Here is a 16579-nt window from a genome sequence, read left to right on the forward strand (position 1 = left end):
CTTTGATGATATTTATGTTAAACTAATTAAACATTAGATAGTGTATCCTTGAATAAAAGCATTACTTTCATTAAAAAACAATAAATAATAACAATTATGAATTTTTTGACCCCTGACTATAACTATGGTGAAATATAAAACGAAATATAAAATTTAAAAAGTTACATTAAATTAAATTAATTAAACATTAGATAGTACATCATTGACTACAAGTATTGCTTTCTTTAAAAATAATAATAAATAAATAAAATAATAATAATAATTTTTGACCCCTGACAATAACTGCTAAAATAAAATAAAATAAACATTTCATAATGCATCCTTGAATAAAAGTAATAATTTATTCCAAAACAAAAAAACTAATTGTTTGACCCTTGACTATAACAATGGTAAAATAAAATAATAAAATAAAATAAAGTTACATTCAATTCAATTAATTAAACAGTAGATAGTGCATCCTTGACTAAAAGCATTACTTTCTTTAAAAAAAATAATAAAATAAAATACAATAATAATAATAATAATAATTCCCCCCCTGACTATAACTGTGGTAAAAAATAAATAAATAAATAAAATAAAATACAAAGTTAATATAATAATATAAATGTAATTTTTAAAAAAAAAACTGCTAAATGTTGCTTTTCTAAGTGATCAAACTTTCAGTTTTCACCTGCTGTACGATAGTCCCACAGCCCAAAAGAGTCAGTGAAGGAGGGACTTGAGCAATAAAATAAACATTTCATAATGCATCCTTGAATAAATTATAAATTTCTTCAAAAGAAAAAATAACAATATTTTTTGAACCTTGACTATAACTATGGTAAAATAAAATAAATAGTCCCACAGCCCAATAGAGTAAGTGAAGGAGGGACTTGAGCCATATTTAGAAGTGCAGAATATTGTACCAACAGTCCAGAACACCACAGCGACACACTAAACACACTTAAACACTCCAAAACAATCTCCAGATAACAATCCACGACACATGGCAAGCACTAAAATCAGATGATTATAAACCTTTTGATTTCCAGTTGAAAGACTCCCGTTTTGATTTGAGGAATTTACTTGCGTTCTGCCAGCGTTAAACATGTGAGCCGATAATGGAGGGATTGTTACATCAGCGGCTGCGACGTGTCGCCTCGCTCTGAGGGACATCACACCGCCGTCAGCCTCTGACAGCCACCCGCGCTAATTGTGACAGTTCAAAGCTTAGATCACTTTGTGCACTGCTAATTCAATACCCCATGCATCATTTTATCCATTAGAATATGCAAATGAACCCAACTCTGAACATCGCCTTGCTTTTTTCTTCTCCTGCTCTGTCCTCTCCCCACCCACACACGCACACCTCTCTCTCTCTCTCTTTTATGGTACGGCTGAGAGTGGTTGAATAATGTGTCAAAGGAACAAGTGGGACAGAGGAGTTTGGGATTAGGGAATGTGTGTGTGTGTTTGTGAGAACAAAGCATATGGCAGCAATCAGGGTTTTTTTTTTTTTGCATATGTGCTGACATATGAGTCTTGAACAAATTTCATGTTAAAATGTACAATATAAAAAAACAACAACTTTCAAACCATTTAGAAAATTATAACCAAAACAACATGTTCTTAAAATGTTTAAAGTCAACGTGATATATTTTTGCAACCAATTTTACTTTCCTAATGTGACAAATATCTAAAAAAGCAGAAAAATTTGTAGAATATCAGATTTAGTGTGTGTGTGTGTGTGTGTGTGTGTGTGTGTGTGTGTGTAAATACATTTATTTATTTATGGAAGTTTTGTGATTTTTAGGATTATTTGATGAATAGAAAATTTAAAAGAAGCATTTATTAGAAATAGAAATCTCTTGTAACATTATAATGAAATTAAATGAAATTAAATTAAATTAAATTAAATAAGATTAAATGAAAATAAACAAAACATGAACTGAAATCTTATATAATCTGTCCTTCAAATAAAAATATCCATTCTTAATTTAAAAAGTACTGACCCAAAACTTTTTTAATACAGACAAACTATTTTAATATAGTTCAAATATTTTAAAATACAAATGAGTTATTTTGTATTGTAAAAATATTTTAAAATATTACTGTTTTTGTAGTATTTTTGGTCAAATAAATGAAGCCTTGATGAGCATAACAAATATACACCGTTTTTAAAATATTTTTTTTATTATATATATAATTGTAAAAAGCTATATATATATATATATATATATATATATATATATATATATATATATATATATACACAACCCGATTCCAAAAAGTTGGGACACTGTACAAATTGTGAATAAAAACAGAATGCAATGATGTGGAAGTTTCAAATTTCAATATTTTATTCAGAATACAACATAGATGACATATCAAATGTTTAAACTGAAAAAATTTATAATTTTAAGGGAAAAATAAGTTGATTTTAAATTTCATGGCATCAACACATCTCAAAAAGTTGGGACAAGGCCATGTTTACCACTGTGTGGCATCCCTCTTCTTTTATAACAGTCTGCAAACGTCTGGGGACTGAGGAGACAAGTTGCTCAAGTTTAGGAATAGGAATGTTGTCCCATTCTTGTCTAATACAGGCTTCTAGTTGCTCAACTGTCTTAGGTCTTCTTTGTCGCATCTTCCTTTTTATGATGCGCCAAATGTTTTCTATGGGTGAAAGATCTGGACTGCAGGCTGGCCATTTCAGTACCCAGATCCTTCTTCTACGCAGCCATGATGTTGTAATTGATGCAGTATGTGGTCTGGCATTGTCATGTTGGAAAATGCAAGTTCTTCCCTGAAAGAGACGACGTCTGGATGGGAGCATATGTTGTTCTAGAACTTGGATATACCTTTCAGCATTGATGGTGCCTTTCCAGATGTGTAAGCTGCCCATGCCACACGCACTCATGCAACCCCATACCATCAGAGATGCAGGCTTCTGAACTGAGCGCTGATAACAACTTGGGTTGTCCTTGTCCTCTTTAGTCCGGATGACATGGCATCCCAGTTTTCCAAAAAGAACTTCAAATTTTCATTCGTCTGACCACAGAACAGTTTTCCACTTTGCCACAGTCCATTTTAAATGAGCCTTGGCCCAGAGAAAACGCCTGCGCTTCTGGATCATGTTTAGATTAGGCTTCTTTTTTGACCTATAGAGTTTTAGCCGGCAACGGCGAATGGCACGGTGGATTGTGTTCACCTACAATGTTTTCTGGAAGTATTCCTGAGCCCATGTTGTGATTAGCATTCCTGTATGTGATGCAGTGCCGTCTAAGGGCCCGAAGATCACGGGCATCCAGTATGGTTTTCCGGCCTTGACCCTTACGCACAGAGATTGTTCCAGATTCTCTGAATCTTTGGATGATATTATGCACTGTAGATGATGATAACTTCAAACTCTTTGCAATTTTTCTCTGAGAAACTCCTTTCTGATATTGCTCCACTATTTTTCGCCACAGCATTGGGGGAATTGGTGATCCTCTTCCCATCTTGACTTCTAAGAGACACTGCCACTCTGAGAGGCTCTTTTTATACCCAATCATGTTGCCAATTGACCTAATAAGTTGCAAATTGGTCCTCCAGCTGTTCCTTATATGTACATTTAACTTTTCCGGCCTCTTATTGCTACCTGTCCCAACTTTTTTGGAATGTGTAGCTCTCATGAAATCCAAAATGAGCCAACATTTGGCATGACATTTCAAAATGTCTCACTTTCAACATTTGATATGTTATCTATATTCTATTGTGAATAAAATATAAGTTTATGAGATTTGTAAATTATTGCATTCCTTTTTTATTCACAATTTGTACAATGTCCCAAGTTTTTTGGAATCGGGTTTGTATATATATATATATATATATATATATATATATAGTATCTCACAGAAGTGAGTACACCACTGACATTTTTGCAAATATTTTATAACTTTTCATGTGACAACACTGAAGAAATGACACTTTGCTACAATGTAAAGTAGTGAGTGTACAGCTTGTATAACAGTATAAATTTTCTGTCCTCTCAAAATAACTCAACACACAGCCATTAATGTCTAAACCACTGGCCACAAAAGTGAGTACACCCCTATTGGGCCCAATTAGCCATTTTCTCTCCCCGGTGTCATGTGACTCGTTAGTGTTACAAGGTCTCAGGTATGAATGGGGAGCAGGTGTGTTAAATTTGGTGTTATCGCTCTCACTCTCTCATACTGGTCACTGGAAGTTCAACATGGCACCTCATGGCAAAGAACTCTCTGAGGATCTGAAAAAAAGAATTGTTGCTCTACATAAAGATGGCGTAGGCTATAAGAAAATTGCCAAGACCCTGAAACTGAGCTGCAGCACGGTGGCCAAGACCATACAGCGGTTTAACAGTTCCACTCAGAACAGGCTTCGCCATGGTCAACCAAAGAAGTTGAGTGCACGTGCTCAGTGTCATATCCAGAGGTTGTGTTTGGGAAATAGACGTATGAGTGCTGCCAGCATTGCTGCAGAGGTTAAAGGGGTGGGGGGTCAGCCTGTCAGTGTTCAGACCATACGCCGCACACTGCATCAAATTGGTCTGCATGGCTGTCGTCCCAGAAGGAAGCCTCTTCTGAAGATGATGCACAAGAAAGCCCGCAAACAGTTTGCTGAAGACAAGCAGACTAAGGACATGGATTACTGGAACCATGTCCCGTGGTCTGATGAGACCAAGATAAACTTATTTGGTTCAGATGGTGTCAAGCGTGTGTGGCGGCAACCAGGTGAGGAGTACAAAGACAAGTGTGCCTTGCCTACAGTCAAGCATGATGGTGGGAGTGTCATGGTCTGGGGCTGCATGAGTGCTGCCGGCACTGGGGAGCTACAGTCCATTGAGGGAACCATGAATGCCAACATGTACTGTGACATACTGAAGCAGAGCATGATCCCCTCCCTTCGGAGACTGGGCCGCAGGGTAGTATTCCAACATGATAACGACCCCAAACACACATCCAAGATGACCACTGCCTTGCTAAAGAAGCTGAGGGTAAAGGTGATGGACTGGCCAAGCATGTCTCCAGACCTAAACCCTATTGAGCATCTGTGGGGCATCCTCAAACGGAAGGTGGAGGAGTGCAAGGTCTCTAACATCCACCAGCTCCATGTTGTCGTCATGGAGGATTGGAAGAGGACTCCTGTGGCAACCTGTGAAGCTCTGGTGAACTCCATGCCCAAGAGGGTTAAGACAGTGCTGGAAAATAATGGTGGCCACACAAAATATTGACACTTTGGGCCCAATTTGGACATTTTCACTTAGGAGTGTACTCACTTTTGTGGCCAGCGTTTTAGACATTAATGGCTGTGTGTTGAGTTATTTTGAGGGGACAGCAAATTTACACTGTTATACAAGCTGTACACTCACTACTTGCGAAGTGTAATTTCTTCAGTGTTGTCACATGAAAAGATATAATAAAATATTTACAAAAATGTGAGGGGGGTACTCACTTCTGTGAGATACTGTATATATATATATATATATATATATATATATATATATATATTCGAATCTGGCCCAATTGAAAATATACACATTTATACATATTTTTATGCACAAATATACACATTAACATACACAATCTGGTTAAGTTTCACAGGTGAATCAAATGATTAGATTTTGATGAATGATTACAAGGACCTTTGAAATGATTATTTATTATTCTTCTTTGGGATAATATGCACCAGCTGTTCACAATAAGACCAGTAATGTGAACTGAGAATGTAAACAGGTCATTTTTTATTTCATGCTGACTTTAAAGCTGCTTTATGTAATTTCTGTGCCACCGGCTCTAACACTGCCAATAAGACAGTTTTGATAACATAGCCTACTCATCATAAAACTACAAACACTTACAGCAAATCGTGCAACAGAACACAGGTTTAGTGCCAGCGAGAAATGGACGAAGGGAAACAAATGAAAATGAAAATGACTAAAGAAGCCGATTTGAAAGCCAGTCGGTTTGAGCTGGAAGAGCAAGTTCATTCACGAGTGGCATTCAAAGGAACTCTGATTGCCAAAACTTCGTCTGCCAATCTTACACCACAGGTTGAAGCACAATTTGACATGCTGGGGAGTTGAATGAAGGCACAATGTTTACACACTCTTCAGTTACATCTTATCTTAAATAACTACACACTTCACTTTTAACGGGGTCATCGGATGAAAAATTCACTTTACAAGTTGTTTGAACATAAATGTGTGTTGAAAGTGTGTGTACACATCCATCCTATAATGAAAAAAATCCACCCAGTGTTTTTTTTTTAAATCCCTATTTTAAAATCCTCTCTCAAATCAGGCTGTTCTGAGATTCCTGTCAGAATGACGTAGTTCTGTGCAGGCCCCTCCCACGATAGTTGATTGACAAGCCGTCTTACTTTAGACCCGCCCTGAGTGAGCTGAGAGCTGTCCCCCATTATGTCGACTCCAGTGCAGGAGAAGACAAGATATCTCCGATTAAGCGATTGAGGTGTTTTGTTGTTGGATGTAATAATGAATGTAGCAGTCGTCATTTACTCCCGACATCTGAGCCGCTGAAGACGCAGAGGATTAAAGTTACTTTCATTTTTGAAGGGAATGCACCGATCCCGATCTGCCTAAATGCGTTTATGTTCGTGCAAATCATTCGTGATCCAGCTTCATCTACAGAAGTGAGTATAAGGGTTTGTATGGGCCTTTCCTAATAATGTGCTAGTTAGCCAGTTTCGCGGCTGAAGTTTACAGTCTGCTCGTCACCCCACGGAAGAGAGGGGCGGGGTCAGCAGAGCTCATTAGCATTTAAAGCAACATGGACCAGAATGGCTTGGTTAAAACAGAGCTGATTTTGACAGGGTAAATAAGGTGTTTTTGACACTACCATTGAGAAATTTTAACCAAAGTATTTTATAGAGTTTTCATTAAGAGCCTAAATAATCACATCAACTTGTGGAAAATGGGCATCCGATGACCCCTTTAAAACAACTTAAAATTTCACAACACACAAAAAATAATAAAGGAGCACACGTTTCTTACCCCATGTGAAGGATATGTGAGCCAGCCCCAGTCTCCTGATATTTTGGTTGTGTCCAGGAGACTCACTGTAAATTGAACATAAAACATGTTACAACAGCTTTCAAAAGAACTTTTCATCATAATTACTGGAACTCCATTATCTTGAAGCACATCCAATTACATGAGATGATGCACATCTGAGTTCATTTTGATAGACTGCAAGGATACACTTCTCATTCTAAAACACTGCTCGTATAGTGCTCACCTTTGACCTCATCATATTACCTTTAAGGAGACTGTCTAATGACAATAATATAATCTGTCTTTACAGCACAAAATGGGTCACAAGGATCATCCTTTCAAGGCAAGAGTCAGCGCCATTACAAATATTTTCCTCAATGTGTTTGAACCAAGTTTAACCCAGCGCTAAACACTAATGTCTACTGAATAAGAAATGCACAAGATGGACTGCTTTGTTTTATTTTTCTGATAGTTGCAATTACATAAAATAATAATAGTAATAATAATAATAATAATAATAGTAATAATAATAATTGTTCTGGCATTACTGTAATTGTTTGTTGTATTACTTTTAATATTTATTTATTTATTGAACATTGGTAATGTTGTCACTGCCATTTTCTTTGCATTCTAACCCTTCAACTGTGATACAATTACTATAACAAATTACTTTTATTTGAACACTAAGATATATTTTATTAATCAAGTATGTCTTGTTTTTTTGCAAAAATATAATAATTATATTGTATATATAATTATTGTATATATTAAATATTGTATGTATATATATATATATATATATATATACATATATATAATTAAAATAAACAATATAATTATTATTGTATTATTATATTATATATCAATTTTACCACTTGTTATATATTTTCTTTTTAAGTTTCCATTTAAAATGTGTAAAACGTAATTTATATATATATATATATATATATATATATATATATATATATATATATATATATATATATATATATATATATACACACACACAGACACACACACACACACTGTCACACTTCTGAGGCACGGGGAGCGAGGAGACGAGCAGAACGTGGAATAAACTCAGAACAGTCTTTAATAATCAAAACCAGAGTGTACACGGGGCAGGCAGGAAGTCAAACAAGAAGACACTGGAAACACTGGGTTTAAATAACATGGAACATAATCAGGGAGAACTGAAACAGGTGAGGAGTAATTAATCAAAATCCATGGAAACAAATGAGGAACTGAAACAGGAGGCAGGAACACAGGGAAAACAAAAGCAAAACAGACCATTAACGTGACACACACACACACATACATACATACATACATACATACATACATATATTTTTGTTTTAAGTTAACATTTTGTTTGATCTTTGCTTAAAAAATGTACCAAAGGGCTATGAAAAATGAACCTAATTCAAGATGTATTATATGAAAACAACAGTTAGTTTGTTTACAGATAATATAGTGTCTCCTAGTCCTAAGTAGGTTTTATAAAAAAATTGACAACAATAAATTAAAAAAATCAACAAGACAAAATAACAATTAAGACAATGATTTCTTGTAGCTTGTAAAGGGCCCAAATGTAGCATGATGAAGCATGTAAAGCTGTAGCATTGGCATATGCAGTGGGCCGTCCCACGGCTTTATTGATGACCAGACACCTATAGCCTGTTTTTCGGTACGAATCAAGGTCACCACAAAACAAGCATTTTTTCCTCCGTGACTGTAGCTGAGGGCCAAATCATGCTAGATTTCTTTCACGAATAAACACGGTAAACTGTATTTTCCTGCTCCCATCCATCTGGGAAACACGAGAGGTGCTGCGCGTCTGGCCCTGAGCTGCTGGCGTGACACTTGACGCGGGAAGCTGTGACAGATGCGCCCATCTGTGCGCAAGGAGGAGCCGGCATGAGCCGCTCACCTGACCCAGTTTACCCCCCATAAGCCCAGAGACCCTGAATGCTGCTTTACATTCAGTGCACCCATCTAGTTGGAAATGGGTAAACAAGGAGTCACCTTCAATTTGAAAAAATGCCAGCTGCCACATGGACGTGTGTCGGGTAGCGTGCTAACAGATAACACAAACTGGCTTCTGCATCCCATAGGTACCACAAAACAACAAATCAAACTTGCCGTTACCTTCACATTCCACTCATTACGCCTATATACGGCTAAAGCACAATGCTTTTTTTGTACAATGTCGCGGAGGTCACATTCAGGTTATCATTGCGATCAGGTTCAGATTTAACTGAGAACTCATTTTTTATGTTTAATGTTAAACTTTCACAATACACACAGCTGCTTGACAACAGGACTATGTCATCAAATCTATCCAGACAGCCGTCAAAAAACATTTCCACAGACCAGTGATCTGTCTGACTACTGCTGTGTCTGTCATTATGCAGTGAAACACACATAACTTCAAAATTGTTATAAGCCAAGCAATCCTCAAAGTCAGCAAAAACATACTCCCACTGACAAATGTCATAGAAGAAGTCTTCATGACTTGACCACTGGAGTCGCCAAATAGTTATAAATAAACAACTAAATAAAAAAATATTTATTAATAATTCTCAAATGCTTACCAGTTTGGTGATAAGACCTAATAAAAGTACTTTCAAATCATTATTTAAAAATCTCTTAATGTCATTTTTGATATTTCCAAAGAAAGAAAGAATGAAATAATGTAAATATATATTAAATATATTATAAACGTTTAATATTTATATAAAAATGTAATTGATTACATTTATGATTTTTAATCCCAATACTACATTATTTGAAAAACACAGTACACAGGGGGTGAGTGAGAGTTTCTTTAGATTTTTTTTTTAATAACACTTAAAACATTTTTTAACAAATAAAAAATTACTTTAAATATAAAATATTGCATAAATATATAAATGCTTTATATTTAATAAAAATAAAATGAATACATTATGTTTTATATGAAATTGAATATTTTAAATAAATACACACACACACACATTATTAATACAAAATATGTTGAAGGAAACTGGTAACCAAATGGAAACCAGTGGGAACTGGCGTCCATGGAAGAAAGTTCTATGGAAGTCAATGGGACCCAAAATGGTTTACTTAGACATTCTAGAAAGTCATGATGGGAGGGCTCATTTTTGGGTGGACTATCCCTTTATTTAAGGTCATTTGTTCTCTGCCTTTACAAAAGGAACTGTATGCATGAACATGAATTTACCATACTAACAGAAGGTTCACCCATGTACAGAAGGTTCACCCATGTACATCAGGCCCCAGGTGAGCTCTTCTTCTTCTTCTTGTATTTTACATGTAAAAGCAATACAGTACTCTAGGGAACCTTTCACATTCTGTTCATTAACAGGTTGTCTGTGCAGTTTTTTTCAGTTTCTTTTAAATGTCATCACTTTGGTTAATTTTCTACTTAGAGAACTTTATTTTAGCTCTCTCTGATCTCTCTCTGTGTCTGTCCCTTGCTCGCAGGCTGTAATCAGCAGTATTAGTGCACTTGTGATTGGACTTCTAATTTGGAAAGCCTGTTTCTGATGAGAGCGCTGGGTCAGAAAGTAGGAACAGATGGCCTCTCTCACTCTCTCCTTCTTGGTTTCCTTCCCTCTCGCTCTTTGGCTCCTTCCTAGAAACCAGTACTAACTAAAAGTAGCGCTTCTACTAACTTAACATTTATCCATAGTGTGACAGTAGCACAGCTGCTTTCAAAATAGCGATGCCAAGTACACACTACAGGACAGAAGCTCTAGCATCTGCATGCCAACATGTTTCATACACTGGAAGTGCACTGGCAATGACACTGTGCAAGTTAACTACATTCTGGGGCTTTTTGTCACAGACAAAAACTGAGGGTGACAAGCTTCTCTGTGTGTGTGTGTGTGTGTGTGTGTGTGGCAGTGTGGAATGACAAAACCTTGCTTTTTTGTCATTCTGCTTTATGCACATGCAGCTTTACAGCCGAGCAATCTAACATGATAATCAAACACACCCTCTTCAAATTTTGGGAATCTGGTTTGTTTAAGCAAACTGGTTTGTCATACACACTGTATAAATACAGAGTCACCTCCAAAAGCCCGGAAATGCCATAGACAAAATGGGATTTATGAAGTTGAACAAAATCAGCATAAATCCTTTTCATTGCATTGATAAGGGACAATACATAAAAATAATAATAAAATAAAAATGTATGAATACGTGACTACGTGAGCTAGAACCACCTAAACACTGGTCTAATTGGTCTGTCTAACCTGACATTGTAATTAAAATATGATGGACCAATAATCTCCAAAAAAGGAATCTGTTCTGACTGTGAAATGTATATAAAATCAGATTATTATGCAAAATCATTATGACTGATGTTCAAAGATAGCTGCCAGTTATTTTAATGCATGTATGCAATATAGTTGATATACATTCATGCAATACAGCTGATATAGTTTTTTTTTTGCATATACTAACCTTTATATATATATATATATATATATATATGAGCAATATTACACAATTTGCTCATGCCGCATGCCGATATACAGCCATATTGCACTGCTACGAGTGTGATATTGCATTTCTACAACAGTTTAACAGCACGAGTGTGTAAATAAAAAAGAGACAATGACGGAGTGTCTTTAAAAACCCTCTTTTGTGCAGAACTACTTCCTTCCACCACGGATTCAAATCTCAAGTTTAACAGTTTAACAGATGAGCCCAAGCCTCCATTACTAATTCCAAAATGTCACTTTAGAACTAGTAACGAAGGAACGTTGAGTTGCTTCATTGAAAGATTATTGTATTACTGTGTTAAAAATGGTGTATTATGTGGAGTAGAGTATTATGAGAGAGACTTGGACTGAGTGAGTCATTACCTGTATCTGATACAGCGTTCATTCTTCAGCTCAATCTCATATTCACAATAAAAAGATTAGTTTGAATGTCCGCTGACTCACTCATAAAAACAGTCTTTTGTCGCCATCTAAGGGCGGATCAATATAACTAAAATTACCATCACGAACACACAAACAAATTTATCAATATTAAATACTATAATTAAGTACAACTATTGTTTATATAAAATATTATTTATTGAATAATAATATTTAATAAACAACAACAACAGCCATCATAAAACTTGCCAGGCAATTCAGTCAAAAGTACAAAGGCAGCACTCTGATTTACAAATAATAGATTAATGAGACCAAAGACTGCCCGTTAGATTTACAGAAAACAAATTATATCTCATGTTTAACCACTATAGAGACATCAGAGCCATCGGTAAATTCCAGAAGATCTGGCTGAGGTAAGTCTGCTCTCAGGGGGTTCATGAGTGCTAACTGACGCCCTGGAGCTCACCTTTCCAAAAACATCAAAGCAAATTTTGAAATAAACTTTATCTTTATTAACAAACAGCATATTTGAAGTCTAAACAAGTACATTATTGTCTAAAAACTCTTAAAACTATATTCTGTGACACAAAAAGGGTTTTATTTTAAATTATAGTGGATTTGGGTGTCCGCCATAACACTTGCCACAGCAAGAAATCCCGCAAGCAGAGTGATACAAACGGTGAAATGGTTATTCCTAGAATATCTGCTCCTGGAAGAGGCTACCAGCCAATCAGATTCGAGGACCAGAAACAACTGTTGTGTTTATATATATTGCTGGGTAGCAATCGGATTACATGCAATCTGGATTATGTAATCAGATTCCAAAAATTAAGTAATTGTAATTAAATTATTACATTTAAAGATGTTCATAATCAGATTACAGTTCTGGGCAAGTTGTCGTCCAAGGCCACTCCCAGTCTGCTCCTATTGGATAAGCCTTGACCAGAATCAAATCCATGGGAGTGAGGTTTTTTATGACTGGTTTCTGTTAAGACCTTTAAGTTTCTGTGTGTAAATGTTATGATGGTAATTTTTCTCCAATGAAATGGTAAAATGCTCATGAAGTGACTCTCAGAGCAGCGTGCTACAGTATGCGTAGTAGACAAAACCGTGCAATTCATTCGCACAGAGAGATGTAGAACATGCAGACTTCATATCCGAAGAGTCTTTTCATGGTTTAATATTCGGTTTAATATAATATATTGTGTTTTGTGTCATCAGGCAGATTTTTGCTAACAAATAAACATGAATTTCTCAATCCAGGTAACACAAAGAAAGAGAAAAGTGCCTTTCACCTTTGTGTTTTTTGTAGTGCTTTCAGCCAACCAGTAGTCGTTTTCCTCATACTGACAGATTGATCACATTGCATATCTGGGTAAAGTGATTTCTACGGGTATTTTAGACCACCCTGATAGCTTCACCTATACTAATATCAACGTCCTGCTGTTTACTACAGCCAATTTCAGAAGCCCGTGTCAAATTTACACATAGAGATGCCTGTCAGCGGTGACGAATGCCTTTCCTCAACAAAAGCATCTCTGTAGGGAATTAGGTGTACACTTTTTAAAACAATTTTTAATCTTTTGCCCCCTCAGAAAATATAATTTTAAAGAGCCTATCCATCAAAACCAGAAAAGTCAAAGACCTGTTGTGAAATAAGTTTACAGTTGTGCTCATTCACAAACGGAGACGTCCCGCAGGTAGTGGTTAACTTTTCCATCTTTTCCTTTTACACTCCAAAAACTGTTCTCAATTTTCAGTTCTTCTGGCTTTTCAGGCAGAAGCGTCTATTAGACCTGAGGATTGATGGAGGGCCGCTGTGGCCCGAATACTCGGGGTCACTGACGGAGAAATTGCAGTGTCTAACACGACACAGGGAGAAGCATTCATCTTACCAAGTTCAGAAAATGCACCACCATAGTCTCAGAACGACTGAGCACAATGCATTTTGGGAGAGAAATGTAAAGCATTTCCTAATGAGTCAGGAATATGTACAGTATGCCATCCTGATGGGAATAGGAACATAATGTTGATCATTAGTATAGAATGTATTTTTAATGAACAGACGTGTGAATAATGCAAACGGAGGAGGATTCTACAATATATACCTGTGTTTGTTTGTTTTCTTTTGAATATTTAATTACCCAAAGCACATTTTCAAATGCTCAAAGTAGGGCAGTGCGTTTATTAATGGAGTTTTCTAAGCACTAATCGCTAATATCATCGCTTACGCTTAAGGTTAGGGATTTGAACAAAGTTTAATGCTAAACATTAAACTTTGGTACATAACTCATGTGACTCAAGTGATCAGACTTGCAATGTATCAGACGTATCTAGTAAATCTCTGTTCTTTCTAGAATCGTAGATAAATAAGATGAGCAAAAATTCTTCTAGAAATGTAATTTCGAACCAACTATCTGTTCCTTCTGTGTCTGTTCCAGATGGAGCAACATCAACAGATGCAGTTTTGCGAAGTACTGATGAAGGTTTTCAGATGACTTTTGATAGGCAGGATGTCCATATGGCTGTAATTCCACAGCTGACTGATTCCATTCTGATCAGTCAAATCACTGATCTATCTCTTCTTCCTTTGCTCTTCTATTCTATGAAAGGAACGCATGTAACAGCAAAGTCCTCAAAAACGAACAAAGATGTAGTTTTATCCCTTCTTGGGATAACGTGTGGAAAATATCATTATTTCTTCCTTTCTAATTGGCCATGTTCATGGCTAGATAAAACGGTCACTTCTTCTGAGCTCAGTTCAGTTATTTACAACCACATCCCACTTCTAATCAATTCCCTATGAATAAAATCAATTTCAGGCCTACACTGTCATGATGTGAAAATGTCAGAAGTGTGTACTAATGCTGGTGAAATTTAATTTTTAGCAAAACAAATTTTAGTACCACAGCAAAAACTAGTAATACAAATTTTAGTACTACGGCAAAAACTAATATGATACTAAACACAATTCTTAATTTAAAAAGTTAAATATTATTTAAATAAACTAGCAATGTTTAATTAATTAATGTTTTGAAGGAAACATCACTGATAAAATAAAATATTATATTCAAGTGTTTGCAAATAGAACAAATAAAAACATTAAAAGACAGATTATAACGTAAATTGATCTTCACATTATTAGGAATCTAACAGCATTGCCAAGTATTGAAGTAAAATATATTAAAACAAATAAATAAAATAAAACAAAATGATATAAAATCAAATCAAATATTCAAGTACTTTTCAAATAATTACAAATATAAAAAATAAACACAAAAACAGATTATAATGTAAATTGATCCTTATTAGGAATCTAACAGAATTGCCAAGTACTGAATTAAAAATAAAATAAAATAAAATAAAATAAAATAAAATAAAATAAAATAAAATAAAATAAAATAAAATAAAATAAAATAAAATAAAATAAAATAAAATAAAATAAAATAATAAAATAAAATAAAATAAAATAAAATAAAATAAAATAAAATAAAATAAAATAAAATAAAATAAATTGAATTGAATTGAATTGAATTAAATGTAGTCATTTAGCAGACGCTTTTATCCAAAGTGACTTACAAAAGAGGACAATGGAAGCAATCAAAATAAAAAAAGAGCACGCAATACACAAGTGCTATAACAAGTCTCAGTTAGCTTAACGCAGTACACGTAGCAAGGGTTTTAATTATAAAATAAATAAAAATAAAAACAGATAGAATACAAAAAGATAGAGCAAGCTAGTGTTAGAGGCCTTTTTTTTTTTTTTTGCTTTTGTTAATTGTATAATAAATAAAAAATAAAAAGAAATAGATAGAATATCTATTGAGTTGTTATGTGTAGTTGTGTCAATGTTATGTACTGGCCATGTCATGATTGTCCAAGAAGAATTTCCCAGAAATGGGACAATAAAGTATATTCAAATTCAAATTCAAATTCAAATTCAAAATACAAAAAGAATAGAGGAGCTATTTTTTTGTTTTTAAATTAATAAAACATTAATTTAAAAATAGAACAAATAAAATGAAAGAACACATACTTACCCAGTATTGAAGTAAACATTCACTGTAAACATTAAATGATCAAGTAAGTCATGGCAATTACTTTTTATAAGTTATATGAAATTCATATAAAAGTCGTTTTAATGTAATTTAAGTTGAAATGACTAACCAAGTTGATTAAACTTACAAATTTAAGACAGCAACTGAACTTAAGTTTTTAAGTTGAATTTTTTTACATTGTTCAGAAAACCCTAGTTACTGGTCACAAACTAAACAAGTTTAAGTAGTCTAGGCCTTTGTATTCAGCTGATAAATTAAATACAAATATAAAAATAAAACAAAACATTTCTCAATTCATAAAACTCTAAAGAACAGATAAAAATGTAAACAGCTCATCAGGTATCTGACTGAATTATCACATTATCTACAGTAAGCATTCAGAAACTGGAGAAAAACTAAACTAAAAGAAAAACTAAACCCAGCTTAACCAGGCTGTTGTTTTCAACTGTCTAGTTATCTATCCTCTCAGCATGCTGCGACTGATTAAGGCAAATTCCACGTTAGGACTCCTAACCAGGAAGCTGATCTGACAAATATTGTTTTCCATTATAATTAAGTTGACTTCGGATTTCACACAGCGACTATGTGCCAGTGCTTTTGTTTCTCAGCCG

At 34.8% G+C, this 16579-nt stretch overlaps 1 protein-coding gene across 6 annotated transcripts in view; it reads right to left on the reverse strand.

Annotated features, from left to right (window-relative positions):
• Positions 1–16579, reverse strand: part of epha8 (eph receptor A8) — a 184595-nt gene that overhangs the window by 68231 nt on the left and 99785 nt on the right. For all 6 annotated transcript variants that reach the window (XM_058790811.1, XM_058790809.1, XM_058790807.1 and 3 more), the window contains one exon: positions 7016–7080. In XM_058790811.1, coding sequence (XP_058646794.1) covers positions 7016–7080 — 65 coding nt within the window. The remainder of the gene's footprint in view (positions 1–7015; positions 7081–16579) is intronic.

The sequence above is a fragment of the Onychostoma macrolepis genome, chromosome 11 (assembly GCF_012432095.1).
Source record: "Onychostoma macrolepis isolate SWU-2019 chromosome 11, ASM1243209v1, whole genome shotgun sequence".
In the NCBI taxonomy this organism is placed as follows: domain Eukaryota; kingdom Metazoa; phylum Chordata; class Actinopteri; order Cypriniformes; family Cyprinidae; genus Onychostoma; species Onychostoma macrolepis.